The sequence below is a fragment of the Cucurbita maxima genome, unplaced genomic scaffold (assembly GCF_002738345.1).
Source record: "Cucurbita maxima cultivar Rimu unplaced genomic scaffold, Cmax_1.0 Cma_Scf00008, whole genome shotgun sequence".
Lineage (NCBI taxonomy): Eukaryota > Viridiplantae > Streptophyta > Magnoliopsida > Cucurbitales > Cucurbitaceae > Cucurbita > Cucurbita maxima.
In genome coordinates this window covers 3,208,911-3,222,190 of record NW_019272024.1, presented here as the reverse complement: position 1 = coordinate 3,222,190, position 13,280 = coordinate 3,208,911, and the positions used below count along the sequence as shown (strand labels likewise).

Genomic DNA, 13,280 nt, shown 5'->3' with positions numbered 1-13,280 from the left:
TTTGACTCCATTTATCTAACAGGTAAAAATGTCTAAACGGAAATTCCCGAGTAAAATGGAGATCTCTACTTAAATTATAACAAACTTAAAAATAGAAAAATTAAATTGTATAAAATTTATAATTACAAAAACTAATTATGTTACCATTTTTAAATAATGATCTTAATTTTTTAAAATAAATGTAATTCATGACCGATAAATTTATACGTCAATATTCTAAATTAAATATATATTTCAATTTAAATTTCTACGACATTTTTGTCCAATATTAAAAAGACTAAATTTTGAATAAAAAAAATACAATTTCCAAAAAAACCCTTAAAGGCAAACCAACACGTCATAGAGAGAAAAGTCATCGTTATTTATTTACATTTTAATCCCTCCTCAATTCATTTATTAAATTGATTTCTTAATAAATTAAAAAAAATTAAAAATTAATATTTACCCAACACCAAACCATCATAATTATGGTTGAAAAATTTTATATAAAATACCTTTAAATTTGAAATAAATTTTAATTATATATTTGAATTTTAAAATAAAGATAAAATTAAAAATAAAATAAAATAAGCGGGAGAGAGAGAGAGAGAGAAGAATGTTAAAAGCAAGAGGGTGGTTGGGCCATTTACATATTATTGGTCTTTTGTTGAAATCTTGTTTTTCAGGTAACAGTAACAATCCAACGCAACATCGTTCTGACAATTCGATCTTCCCTTCTTCAGTTTGAATCCTTCTTCGTCTTCGTCTTGTTGTTGTTGTTGTTGTTGTTCTTCTTCTTCTTCTCCTTCTCAATCGTTTTCTTCTAATTCCCTTTTTCGATTGCATTTCTCACTTTTGAACTTCCTTTTTCCACTCTGAACTGCTTCTAATTCGCGCTCTCCATCATCACTGTGAGTATCTCGATCATTCTTGCAGTTTATTTCTGTGTTTTCGTTTGTTTCGAGTCTTGAATTTGTGTTAGATCAGGTGAGTTTTGGGGGGTTTTTCTGTTGGGGTTTGGTGAGCGGATTTTAGGGTTTCGAGCCGATGAGACTACTTTTGTGTGTTCTTTGTTTATTGATTTGAATTTTGTTCTGATGACTTGGATGGATGTTTTTTTTAAGGAATCTGATAATTTTGAGCTCGGTCTTGCTTTAGATTTACTTTGTATCGTCTTGTGTGCATTCATATTTAGTTTGCTCGATCTTTGATCGGAAGGTTTAGTTAAGCCTATTTTGATGGACTCATAATTTGTTTATACTCAGATATCTACTTGTCTTTTGAAGTATTATGTCCGATGTAGCCCCGGAGATGCTGTTTTCGTTATTTCCTAGATGTTATCTATGTAATTTCAATGTGTTTCACTGATCTTGTTTGTAATGTGTGTCTCTTAGATGTCAAATGTTTTCCGATTGGGAGCTTATGTTTGAAGTTTCTTATTGCAATTATTTTTTGACAGAGCGATTATGGCCACAGAGGAAGAACTTGATCTATCAGCTTTGAAAACTCAGCTCAGTGAAACAAATGGAACTTGGAAGCATGAAATGGAAAGGCGTCAATCAGAAGTAGATGTGTTGCAAGCAAGGCTTATGGAGGTAAAGGCTTGTATAGAAGGGTCTGAGGATGACTCGAGAAAGGAGCTAGAGGTTCTCTGGCGACGAGTTAAGACAACTTCTTCATTGTTGACATACTTGAAATCGAAAGCGAGAATGTTGGCGATACCCCATTTGGCTCACTCTTCATGTGGTATTAAGCATTTAGAAGGGGTAGGATTAGTTGACAAAAGTGGAATACCGCTGTCTGGTTGGTCTAAGAGTATCGATCTTTCTTCATTCGACGGTACTGAAGAGGAATCCTTGGTTGGTATTGGTAAGCCATGTGGTTTATTGGATGAACAAGATGCTGCGTATATCGGTCAAATACTTAAGTCTGTTCAGATGGTTTCAGATGTAATGGAAGCACTTGTCAAGAGGGTTATTTTGGCAGAATTTGAAACTGCTGAAGAGAAGGAAAAGGTTCATTTGGGTCAGGAGGAAATTAAAAAGAAATCAATCCAGATTGAGAACATGTCCTCAAAACTGGAGGAAATGGAACAATTTTCTGTGGGTACTAACGGCATTCTAAATGAAATGAAGCAGAGAGTCGAGGATCTGGTCGAAGAAACGTGTAGACAGAGGCAAAGAGCTGCTGAAAATGAGCAGGAACTATGTCGTGTTAAGCAGGACTTTGAGTCTTTGAAATCATATGTCAGTAGTCTCATTACTGTTAGAGAAACACTTTTGTCATCAGAAAAACAGTTTCAGACAATCGAGCGGCTCTTCGAACGGTTTGTACATTTTCTTAATGTCATATTGCTTTGACCTTGCTTGTTCTTTTCTTTGGTTATCATGAACGTTCAGTTTATTCTGTAGGTTTTCCTGGATGATGTCATTTTCTTTTGATTCGCACTACACATAGATTTCTCCAATGCACTAAGATTTTCTTGTACTTGTATTGCCTTGTGAGCCAGCTTATGGTAGACCTTTATATAAATGTGTAGCCCGACGGTGTCGTGTAATGAAATTTCCTTTCTGCTCCTTGTGTTTGGTCAGAAGCAATACTAGGAAAATGCATTGATGACAAACAGTTTTCAATCCGTGGCATTACTTAATATCATATGGCTGAACATATTGTGATTTGTGGCATGAAGCTGAGGCATGGAAATGTTAATTTTCCTCGTCATTTTGTGTAGTTTACTCTTAAAAATTGTTTGCATGGGCTCTTAAATTGATTGCTATGAACACAGGCTAGTTGCTAAAACCACTCAGTTGGAGGGTGAGAAAATGCAGAAAGAAGTAGAAGTCCAGAAACTCATGGAAGAAAATGTGAGGTTGAGTGCCCTTCTTGACAAGAAGGAGGCTCAACTTGTAGCCATGAATGAACAATGCAAGGTAATGGCCTTGAGTGCTTCACATATTTAATCCAAAGCATACCCTGTTCTCCTTGCTCACCAGCCAGCGTAGCCTGGCTTCATCTCTCTCGGTTCACAACCCCGGGCCGAACAAGGTGGCGGTCGTGACCATGATTTCCGACCACGGAGGCAAGCATCAGGTACTCGTGCCGATATTGTATTTGTGAAAACCCTTGTGGACTTTATTGTGTAGTTACATAGTTTTAGTTGTTTCATCTGAGAACTCACAAGGTTTTTCTTCATTGGAGTTTAAACTTGGTTTGTGAATCATTCCCTGAGATGTGTATGTATGCTTCAAAAGTCGGTATCCCTCTGCTCTTTGGTGCCTACAAAAACTTCCCTTTTAGCATTACACCTCTTCGTGTCTTTGTCAGTTGGAATACAATGCTGCAAAAATCCTTACAAGCAGGTTCCGGGCTGCATTCTGCATTCTGATAAAACTTTATTTTCGGTTTGAGATTTTTATGAATGAGAGCATAGTTTAATTAAGGTGAAGATTCGTAACCTCGATCAAGTAGTCAGAAGTTCATATATTTCACTATTGTAAAGCAAATAGAACCGTCTCCTTTTCTTTTGTCGAGAAACAAAAAACAGTACACTACCTTAGATTTGGTGTCCAATGTAAAGAAAATGTATGATAGTTCTTTTAAATCATTTATTTTTTATAACAATAAGTTTGATCTATTTTATCTACCTATATTATTAATAATTAAAAAAAAATTATTTCTCATTATTGTTTGTAATTCGTCGCATTGATTAAAATAACTTGAGCTAAATTGAACTTAAAATATAAAACGCAATAAGAAAAATTACTATTCTCCCTTTGAAAATAATAATAAAAGTGATATTTTCTAATATATATATATTTATTTATTTATTTATTATTATTTTTCTTCTTTTTCTTTTTCTTTTCTTTTAGGGTAATTGCAAAACTATCCATAGTTTCTGAGCTTTCCATATATGCCAAAAAAAAAAATTAAATTAAATATATATTTTTTAATTTTATTATTCTAATTTTAGATGTCATTAAATATATCAATTATATACCAAATTAGAGCATTGATATTCTAAATATAACGGCCTTAATTTAATTTCTTATTTATTTATTTTGAAGCATTATTTTCTTTGTGATTTATTTTTCATCTAATTTCTTATTAATGTAAAATGTATTATTTTGTTGATATCATCGTCATCTTTTTCATTTTTTTTCATTTTGATTTTTTTTTTTCAATCTAACAATTGTATGTTTATGATAATAATATTCTTTGCTTTTTGCTTTTTGGTACTGTGTTTATTGTTTTATTTTATTTAATTTTCTTTGTGATTCGTTTTGATCCGTAACTTATTTTTTCAACTTTAAAGTTTGACTTTAACGTTTGTCAAATATTCTTAATATTCATTATAATCTTAAAAGTAAGGTAGGGTTGTCTCGAGTTGTGAACTCTATTTTTGGGTTGGTCGGTAACCTCAACAAAAAAAAAAAGTTTCAAACTGCCAACGAAATCAAATTTTTGGTTTTAAAAAATTTGAAGTTAAACTACTAAAAAAATTTAATACAACCCGACCCTTATAGTTTGGGTTGGATAGTCCAAATCGTTCAAGTCATTGAGTCTTATGAATATAATAATAACAATTTACTCATTAGAAAATATAAATACGTAAATAAGAGATTAATTATCATTCTAAATACCTAATTTTAAAGGTGGCTCAAAAATACCTTTTATTTAAAAAAATTCAATAATACTCTTCAACTATTTTTAAAAAGTTTAAAAACACTATCTTCTAGTTTAAAAAAAATACTCATAAATTTTAAAATTAACTTAACACAGTTAAAACAAATTCTTACCATCAATAATAGGAGCAAAAACTGTCTATCAACCCTTCATAGATCATTCATTTGGAGATAAAGTATTTGAATTTTTTTAAAAAGAAATTTAAAGTATTTTTGAAAGTTCTGTAATTCGTTAAAAAAAAAATTATGTTTTTACTGTGAAAGAAAGGGAAGAACAAAAAAAAAACAAGAGGCAGTTCGCTCCAGTTTTCGTGGATTGGTTTTCTCTAGAGATTCAGGCTCGAAATCTTATCTGCCGCAATTCCAGGAAGCTTGAGATTGCAGAGAAATGGCCGCAGACAAATCTCCATTTCAGGTTCGCTTTCTTACCTTACCATTTGCTTGTCTTTCGCAATTTAAGAACGAACCTCCGTTTGAAATTTCCCGCTACAAGATTTTGTGTTCACTATTGTTTCTACACTATAAAAGATTTATAGACTATTCCGTCGGTGTTGTTCGCTTAGGCTTAATCAAATGCTTGTTACTTTTGGGAAGTAGGTTGCCGCAGTTTGAACCTTCTATCTCTCTTCTTTGGTTGGTTTGTTTATTTTGTTTTTGCCCATTTGATTTGTTGTTTTTTTTTTTTTACTGTATTTCGAGGTCGGTTATGGCGAAATTTGTCTCGATCTCAATTTTTGCATTTGTTGTTATTTTTGGCAGATAATATTAGGTTCTTCGTCCATGGCTCGCCGGCGTATTCTGTCGGAGATGGGATACGAGTTCACTATCATGGTGAATTTTCTTATTAGGGATTCCTTTTCCTCCTTGTTTAGTCATTGGAAGATTGACTTGACTTATTCTGTGTTAGACGGCAGACATTGATGAGAAAGCGATTAGGAAGGAAAGGCCTGAAGAACTGGTGGTGGCTCTGGCTGAGGCAAAGGTGTGGCTTATTTACTTTCCTAGTGTAAATTTGGGAACCATTTGGCTTTGCTCTAATATCTAGCCATTTCATCTTTTGCATTGTTCTTGGAAGTGAAGTAACAACTTCTTTAGTCTCGTTTGTAATTCAAGTGAATGTTGAAAAGTTAATAGTTCATGCAGCTTTTCAATATGGTTGAGCCAAGCAAGCCTGATTTGTAAGGGGTAGTTAGTAACTAGAAAGTAAAAAGAACGGCCTGTTCTACGATGTTTCAGCTCTCAATTTCTTTATCAAAATTACTCAATTTGATCCTCTGAATCTTGAGGAATTTTCAATTTGAAGGAAAAGGGACCGTAGATAGGAATTCGACATTTACCCCCAATTTGAGCCCGAAACTGATTTCCTTTAGAAGCACAATTACTTTTAATTACATCCAAGGCACTATGAAATTAACAGAAGTCCTGCGGGACTTTCATCTATTAAGGCTCTTTTTTTTAAGGACTTTGTCAATGACATGCTCAATTGGAACCATTGTAACTTTGGAAGACAGGGGTTACTTATGGAGTATATGTTCTTATCTTTTAGTCTTTCACAAGGTCAAAAGAAGGGCTTCTATCTGATGGTTTTCACTTGATTTCTCTTAGGCAGATGCAATTATGTCAAGAATTCTAGCCACTGGTGCTCAACTGGACAATGATGCACCTGCAACACTGTTACTGACTGCAGACACAGTATGCTTTAACTCCCTCTTCCTGTTCAGTATTTGCATTAACTCGCATAATATTAGAGTTATTAGAGTGAGTTTAGATAACTTTGCCGATTAAGTGTTCATTCTTTCAAATACTTTTAGAAGTCTCAGAAATCACTTATAATTATGTAAGAACATTTTGAAAAGCTTCAAAAAGTTGTACCAAATCCATCCTAGGTAACAAACAAGTTACTAATTTCAGTTGTGCAAGGGATATGTATCCATTCGTGATGCACTTTCTTTTTCCAGTTTTTCTTTGACATTGTCTCTTATTGTCTAGTAACCTATTAAGAAGTTTCTTGATTGATTTTGAGGTGGTGGTCTATGAAGGAACAATTAGAGAGAAACCATCTAACAAGGACGAAGCTCGAAAATTTATCAAAGGTCAATTGTCTTCCAGATTTCAAACATTTATTTCTTCTTCTTGTAGAACGATGTGAAAATTGAAGCATGTCTAATGATCAACTTAACGACCTGCAGGCTATTCTGGTAGTCATGCATCTGTTGTGGGTTCTATACTCATAACCAACCTCAAGACAGGAACAAGAAAAGGGGGATGGGAAGAGGCAGAGGTATACTAACCTTCAACTCACATTTTATCCTTCCTTAACCGAGGGACAGCGTTTACATGGTTCGAGGGCAAGTTGAATAACGTTGGGCTAATTTTCTGCTGAAGGTTTATTTCTATGACATACCAGAGGAGATTATAGATAGCCTGGTAAACGTGGGAATATTGCCTATTTAGATCTTTTCCAAAGTCGTGCTTTTCGTTTACATTGTTTTCAAGTCTTATTGATGGTAAATTGCATCAGATTGAAGAGGACGTTACATTCAAAGTAGCTGGGGGTCTTATGTTGGAACATCCACTGACTTGGCCGTTAGTTGAGGCAGTGGTTAGTAATATATCTCTACGCTTTTGCAGACATTCGAACATTGTGTTTGTTGTTTGTAATCTATATAAAGAATGAGTACAGATTGACTCATGGATCTGAAAGGGTTTCATAAATCTAGATTTGTGCAATGAATGATAATAAATTCATATCCTAGGATGAACAAACCCACGTGTCGAAACATTAACTTAGCTTTTCATATCATATTATGCGTGTCGAAACATTAACTTAGCTTTTCATATCATATTACGCATGTTCAGTTTGGGGAGTCGAACATCTCATCAAGGTTCTAAAACATTTACTCAGACAATGAATTACAAAAGAAAATTAGCCTGCCTGACCGCTCCATCTAAGTTCTATTTTTGTAACAGCCCAAGCCCACCACTAGCAGATATTGTCCTCTTTCAGCTTTTCTTTCTAGGCTTCCCTTCAAAGTTTTAAAACGCATATGTTAAGGAGAGGTTTCTACATCCTTATAAGGAACGCATCGTTCTCCTCTCCAACCGACGTGGGATCTCACTGTTTTAATTTTAATGTACATCCTTCACTTATTTCCATCAACAAAAATACGTGATAAGTCGTATTTTCTAGAAAAAATCGACTGAACAGACTTGCTTGGGACCGAGTCATTTGTTTATTTTTCCTTTGGAAGTTATATTTAGGAAAATACAAATATGCCTGGGAACTGGATGTTTTGTTATTCCCCTTTATATTTACCATTTGTTCGCTATATCTAATCTAATTCTGATCTGGACTTTCAAACGGATGTGGGCTTTGTGAAACATTTTCTATTAAGAGAAGTCACATTCTCCTCACTTCAGTTTCAACTAACATCCTTTGATTTCACTGTAAAGTGAATGATGATCCTAACACTTAAGGCCTTGACTTTAACCTTGTGTAGGCATATCTATCTATCAGACCCTGAAACGTTTTAGTGTATAACAGGTAGGTTCAACTGACACAGTGATGGGACTTCCCAAAGCTCTTACGGAGAAACTCATGAATGATGCTTTATAGCTCGCTGAGGTAACAAAAAAGAACTTTTACCTTTTGTTACATCATGTTACCACGGAAAATTAGGTTTGAGATTCTTATTCTTGTTGGCTGCTCATCTTGGACATAGATGTTATAATCCTTCAACTGTTTTGATGTTCGCGATTACTCATCTTTTACATCTTAATAAACATGTTGACAATTTGTAATTTTGTTACACGAAAAGGAAAATACACTATTTTTTTTTTGTAAGAAGGGGTAAGCTAACTCTTATGAATTATGACAAGAGAACATAAATTTGAACTTTCAAGAAAAGGGTTCGATATATGTATGTTCCATTTTTATGGATCTCAATTGATTCCTCGTTACTGTTTAGAAGATTAGTAATAGGTAAAGATGACAGGATTTGAACTCGTGATATTTTGTACCCAAAACAAATGCGCTACCAAGCTGTGCTACATCGTGCCATAACTATCTAGCTATGCCCCTACATCGTGCCATAACTATCTAGCTATGCCCCTGGTTTAAATTTATATCACTTCTTTCTCATTATGTGTTTCATGTACTAGTTATTTGTTATTTGAGTGAATCATTTTTTTTTTCTGACTTCTTTCTTATATGATTAAATTCAATGACTTCTTTCTCGTAGGATTATTATTGTGATTTTAAATTTAATTGTATCGACATTACAAAGATTCAAACATATGGTGTTTTGTAGTATGGTGAATCCAAAGAGATATCAACTTGAGAGAACATATTCAGGATCCCAAATTGGAAGGGTGGCGAAGTTTCACAATCGTTATAAAATATTTAGTTACTCTCATTACCAATTGGTTTTGAGATGAGGAACCCCGTGTTTATATAACACTTGGTAAGACGTTTTTTTTTCCCTCCTCTTTTTTGCTTGCAAGTAAAAAAGACCATATTTCAAACCTCTACAATATCATGATAAACCAAATCGAGGAGTTAAAAGAGAGGCAGCAAAAGCATGTCGCCATATGTATGGGCATTAGGTCGAGTTTGTTGAAAGAACAAAATGAGGACAATTATCTCTTATGGTACGAACTCTTTGAGTAAAATTAATAAAAAAATAAAATTATGAGAGCTTATACTCAGTAAATAATATCATATGATTGTAGAAATATTGGAGAGTTATTGTCCTTCACATTAGCTAACCTCGTATTATTTATAAAGTATGGTAGCTAGTTAACTTTTGATGTTGATCGAGAAAGTCCTCCTTCGATAATGAGTTCATCAAACCAAAAAACACGAATGAGATACTCACAAGAAACTATATAATACTCTCGTAGTATCTACTCCTCATACTCAAACAATTTTTTTGTTGTTGAACTTCATGCCCGCCAAATAAATGTTGACATGACTAAAAACTAATGAGAGCAATATCCTATCCATATTACAACTATGGTATATAAATGTGTTTTTTTTATTGGGGTGTTCATATACTTTTAAGTTTATTATAAAGATTTAGAACATTAGACGTTTGTGATTGGTATTAATAATGTGTTATAGCTAGTGAATGTTTGATACTTGAACTTTATGATATTTTAGTTATTTAATAAATATAAATATAACTGATAACCCAAGATTGAGTTATTCAAGTTGTTAGATAAACACGACAATCTACAATGGTATGATATTGTCTACTTTGAACATAAGCTCTCATGGTTTTGGTTTGAGCTTCCCCAAGAGGCCTAATACCCATAGAGATGGTATTCCTTAATTATAAACTTATGATCATTCCCTAAATTAGCGGATATGAAACTTTCATCATCCAAAATAGGTCACTAATTCAACCGACCCAAAATTAAAAATTTTAGATTGCAATCGGTGATACATAATTCCTTATACAAAGCCCATAGAGGAGTCAATATATATTTGCTTACCTATAAGGGGCGTTGGAATCGCCCACCAAACTAAACCAACCAGCCAATCAACTTAAATTTAAGCCCCTCGCCTTCAATCCTCCAACCTTATTCCAAAATTCAACTAGCCATGGTGAACTTGGTTGCAGCTCAGCGCCCACTGCTACACGCCCTAATGAAGATGGCCGGCGTAGTGCCTTACTCCGTCGAGTTCGAGCCCGGCACCACCATGAACTTCTGGGTCCCCGTCGAGACTCTCTCCAAACCCAAAAAAACCCAACCGCCCAAACCGCCGCAAAAACCAACCAAGCCGGTTGTCGTCCTGGTTCATGGTTTTGCCGCGGAAGGAATCGTCACTTGGCAATTCCAGGTATCGAATCCTCACTAAACCCAACACCTTATTAATTAATCAAAATATAATAACACCGATACTCTGTTTAGGTGGGTGCCCTTTCTAAGCGATACTCTGTTTACGTCCCGGACCTCCTCTTTTTTGGCGACTCCATCACCGATAAATCGGATCGGTCACCGACGTTTCAGGCCGAGTGTTTGGCGGCTGGGCTGAGAAAGCTTGGGATCGATAAATGTACGGTGGTCGGGTTCAGTTACGGCGGGATGGTAGCGTTCAAACTGGCAGAGCTCTGGCCAGAGCTGGTGGAGGCTATGGTGGTTTCCGGTTCGATTCTGGCTATGACGGATTCGATCAGCGACGAGACGCTGCAGAGATTAGGGTTTGGGTCGTCCTCTGAGCTGCTACTTCCGACGTCGGTGAAGGGCCTGAAAGCGCTCCTCTCCGTTGCCGCTCATAAAAAGCTATGGTTTCCCGATCGACTCCATAAAGACTTTCTCGAGGTCCGTACAAATATATATATATATATATATATATATATTTATTTATTTATTTATTATTATTTTTTCTTTATTAGTTATTATTTATTTTACAACTTTTCGAGTTATAATTAATTGAACAAAATTGTTCTTTAATAAAAAAAAAATGTCAGAAATTTTTTAAAAATTAATTAAACTATTAGATATAAATTTAGATTTTTTTTTTTTTTATAATGAAGTTCTAACTTTTTTTTTTTTTTTTTTTTTTGTCTATTAGATTTATTGATTTAAAAAAGAATAACAAAATTCAAAACTAAATTATATAGTTTTAGAGCTAAAATTTTAATTTAAGAAAATAATAATAATAATAATAATAATAATAATGGTATTTTTTATGTTCTATAATTTCTATTAAATTTATTTTAAAAGCCTAATTAAAACACTCAAATGATTTTTCTTCCGTTTTTTTAAATGTGTTCAAATATTATTTCAAAATTATATAAAAATATATACTAAACTTTGAAAAAGGGTGTCAATTTTTTTACTCTAAATTAAACTTTCTTTATTGATATCATATTAAATATATATTTTATAATTTAATAAAGATACATGAAAAAAAAATGTCAATAAATCTTTAATAAAAAAATCTACAATAATGTAAATGTTAAGCCTTGTTCAAATTTAAAATAAAATTACAATTTTTAAAAAAAAAATAAATAAAAATTGTTCTATAAAATTAAAAACGAATTATTTGAAATTAATAAACATTTTTTCATGTTTTAAAAAATTGATTTTTGTTTCCATATTTTATTTATAAGTTATTAATTTTTTTGAAGGTTTGAACCCCAACAAATTGAAAATGGAAAAAAAATAAATAAATAAAATACTTTGCATTTAATGACCACCTATCTAACCTACTTCTAACCTAATTAATTTGAAATTCATAGCCATATTTATAAATTAATATATTGAAAGGATAATTTATAAAAGAGGTACCTACTTACATGATGGCCCTAACTTTACCTAATTGAGTATTATTTTCTTCGTAATTTTTATGAGGGGAAAAATAATAATAATTATATAATAAGTTAGAGATCTATGATTTTTTTTTTTTTTTTTTGGTTAAAAAAATGTCACCCAGGTGAGTGAGCTCTAGAGCGTTCTTGGCTCGACTTATTTTAATTAAAATAGAGATTTATTAGAATGTTTAACAAAAGAAATTCGAGCTTAGAATAATGTGTCGATGACCCCAAATATAATTCTAAATAATTTTTACTCTAAGAATAGTTTTGAAACGTTAGAGGTAATATTGTAATTTGTTGTAATTTAGCCGAACAAAAACAAAAGAGTCGTGAGATAAAGTCATCTAGTAACTCCATCTTACACTTCTATTTGATACTTTTAAACTAGAAGTTTATAGATGGTAATTGTTTTAGCATTTTAGGGGATACAAATTAAATTTTTTAACTTCTTTTTTAGGAACCATCCAAAAATAGAGGATTGAGCTGGGTTGCGAAATTTTTCCTGTTAGGTTAGGTTACCAATACAACCAACCCGAATTTTTGGGTAGGTCCAAAAAAATCCCTCAACTCAATCCAACCCGAACCTGATATATCCCTAAACCCAGCTAACACTTTATATTTGAACAATTGCAGGTGATGTTCAATAACAGGAAGGACAGGGCAGAGCTGCTTGAAGGCTTAGTTATGAGTAACAAAGACAGCACTGTGCCTAAGTTCCCTCAGGCACTCTCTTCTTCCCATCTTCACTCCCCACTTTAATTCTTTCACTTGAAGATTGCTTATGATTCTTCATCCATCTCTTTGCAGAAGATACATCTTTTATGGGGCCTAAATGATCAGATTTTCAATGTCGAGCTTGCCCGAAAACTACAAGAGTACGTATCATTTCATTCCATTAAAAGTTAACTAAGGATTCATTTGAAATTGAATCCTAAGTTCTGTTTTGAATCATGCTAAATGTAGGGAACTTGGCGACAATGCAACGTTTCAAAGCATACCGAAGTCGGGTCACTTGGTTCACTTGGAACGACCTTGCATCTACAATAGGTGTCTCAAGCAATTCCTTGCTACCCTGCATTCAAATGCCCAAGCCAAATGACATGCCAAATTGCTTCCTTTCTATTCTTTTTTTATTCAACGTGTGGAGTTGGAGGGTCGAAGCCTCCGACCTCTTTGTCGGGGGTAAATGTTTAAACCTGTAATGTTCAAACTGGTACAATGGTACTCATTTCTATTACTAATCAAAGTATCAAACAATAGCAATTTTTTTTTTTTTTTTTTTTTTTTTTTTTTT

The 13,280-nt window shown here is 33.3% G+C and overlaps 3 protein-coding genes and 1 long non-coding RNA gene across 8 annotated transcripts in view; 3 read left to right on the top strand and 1 right to left on the bottom strand.

Annotated features, from left to right (window-relative positions):
* Window positions 1-621: 621 nt before the first annotated feature.
* Window positions 622-3,351, top strand: LOC111482964. Of its 2 annotated transcripts, none has more exons than XM_023129014.1 (3): window positions 622-890; window positions 1,439-2,305; window positions 2,765-3,351. In XM_023129014.1, the coding sequence occupies exons 2-3, from the start codon at window positions 1,446-1,448 to the stop codon at window positions 2,937-2,939; spliced, it is 1,035 nt and encodes a 344-aa protein (XP_022984782.1). In that variant the 5' UTR covers window positions 622-890; window positions 1,439-1,445; the 3' UTR covers window positions 2,940-3,351. The 2 variants fall into 2 exon arrangements, with proteins under 2 accessions (XP_022984782.1, XP_022984783.1); XM_023129015.1 differs by having other exon boundaries at window positions 1,374-2,305.
* Window positions 3,352-4,942: 1,591 nt separating this feature from the next.
* LOC111483381 (maf-like protein DDB_G0281937) lies at window positions 4,943-9,252 on the top strand. Of its 2 annotated transcripts, XM_023129574.1 has the most exons (10): window positions 4,947-5,076; window positions 5,421-5,492; window positions 5,569-5,643; window positions 6,267-6,353; window positions 6,685-6,754; window positions 6,851-6,942; window positions 7,047-7,088; window positions 7,183-7,263; window positions 8,206-8,286; window positions 8,972-9,252. In XM_023129574.1, exons 1-9 carry the CDS (start codon window positions 5,050-5,052, stop codon window positions 8,275-8,277), a joined length of 618 nt encoding a protein of 205 aa, XP_022985342.1. In that variant the 5' UTR covers window positions 4,947-5,049; the 3' UTR covers window positions 8,278-8,286; window positions 8,972-9,252. The 2 variants fall into 2 exon arrangements, with proteins under 2 accessions (XP_022985343.1, XP_022985342.1); XM_023129575.1 differs by lacking the exon at window positions 8,972-9,252 and having other exon boundaries at window positions 4,943-5,076; window positions 8,206-8,563.
* An 879-nt stretch (window positions 9,253-10,131) lies between these two features.
* LOC111483186 (monoacylglycerol lipase ABHD6-like) lies at window positions 10,132-13,256 on the top strand. Its single transcript, XM_023129340.1, has 5 exons — window positions 10,132-10,506; window positions 10,578-10,988; window positions 12,620-12,709; window positions 12,794-12,861; window positions 12,950-13,256. Exons 1-5 carry the CDS (start codon window positions 10,267-10,269, stop codon window positions 13,083-13,085), a joined length of 945 nt encoding a protein of 314 aa, XP_022985108.1. The 5' UTR covers window positions 10,132-10,266; the 3' UTR covers window positions 13,086-13,256.
* The window catches only part of LOC111483187, a 2,948-nt gene continuing 2,411 nt past the window's right edge, over window positions 12,744-13,280 (bottom strand). Inside the window, exons 3-4 of one of the 3 annotated variants that reach the window (XR_002718326.1) lie at window positions 12,985-13,182; window positions 12,744-12,853 (exon numbers count right to left, since the gene is read on the bottom strand). This is a non-coding gene — a long non-coding RNA (uncharacterized LOC111483187). Of the gene's footprint in view, window positions 12,854-12,983; window positions 13,197-13,280 lie in introns of those variants that run through there. The other 2 variants (XR_002718325.1, XR_002718324.1) reach the window with 2 other exon arrangements.

Coding starts and splice junctions, on each gene's coding strand:
- LOC111482964 (XM_023129014.1), top strand. CDS start 1,446: ATGGCCACAGAGGAAGAACTTGATCTATCAGCTTTGAAAACTCAGCTC. Junction 2,306..2,764: donor ATCGAGCGGCTCTTCGAACG/GTTTGTACATTT, acceptor CTATGAACACAG/GCTAGTTGCTAAAACCACTC.
- LOC111483381 (XM_023129574.1), top strand. CDS start 5,050: ATGGCCGCAGACAAATCTCCATTTCAG. Junction 5,644..6,266: donor TGGCTCTGGCTGAGGCAAAG/GTGTGGCTTATT, acceptor GATTTCTCTTAG/GCAGATGCAATTATGTCAAG. Junction 7,264..8,205: donor GGCCGTTAGTTGAGGCAGTG/GTTAGTAATATA, acceptor AGTGTATAACAG/GTAGGTTCAACTGACACAGT.
- LOC111483186 (XM_023129340.1), top strand. CDS start 10,267: ATGGTGAACTTGGTTGCAGCTCAGCGCCCACTGCTACACGCCCTAATG. Junction 10,989..12,619: donor TCCATAAAGACTTTCTCGAG/GTCCGTACAAAT, acceptor GAACAATTGCAG/GTGATGTTCAATAACAGGAA. Junction 12,710..12,793: donor CTGTGCCTAAGTTCCCTCAG/GCACTCTCTTCT, acceptor ATCTCTTTGCAG/AAGATACATCTTTTATGGGG.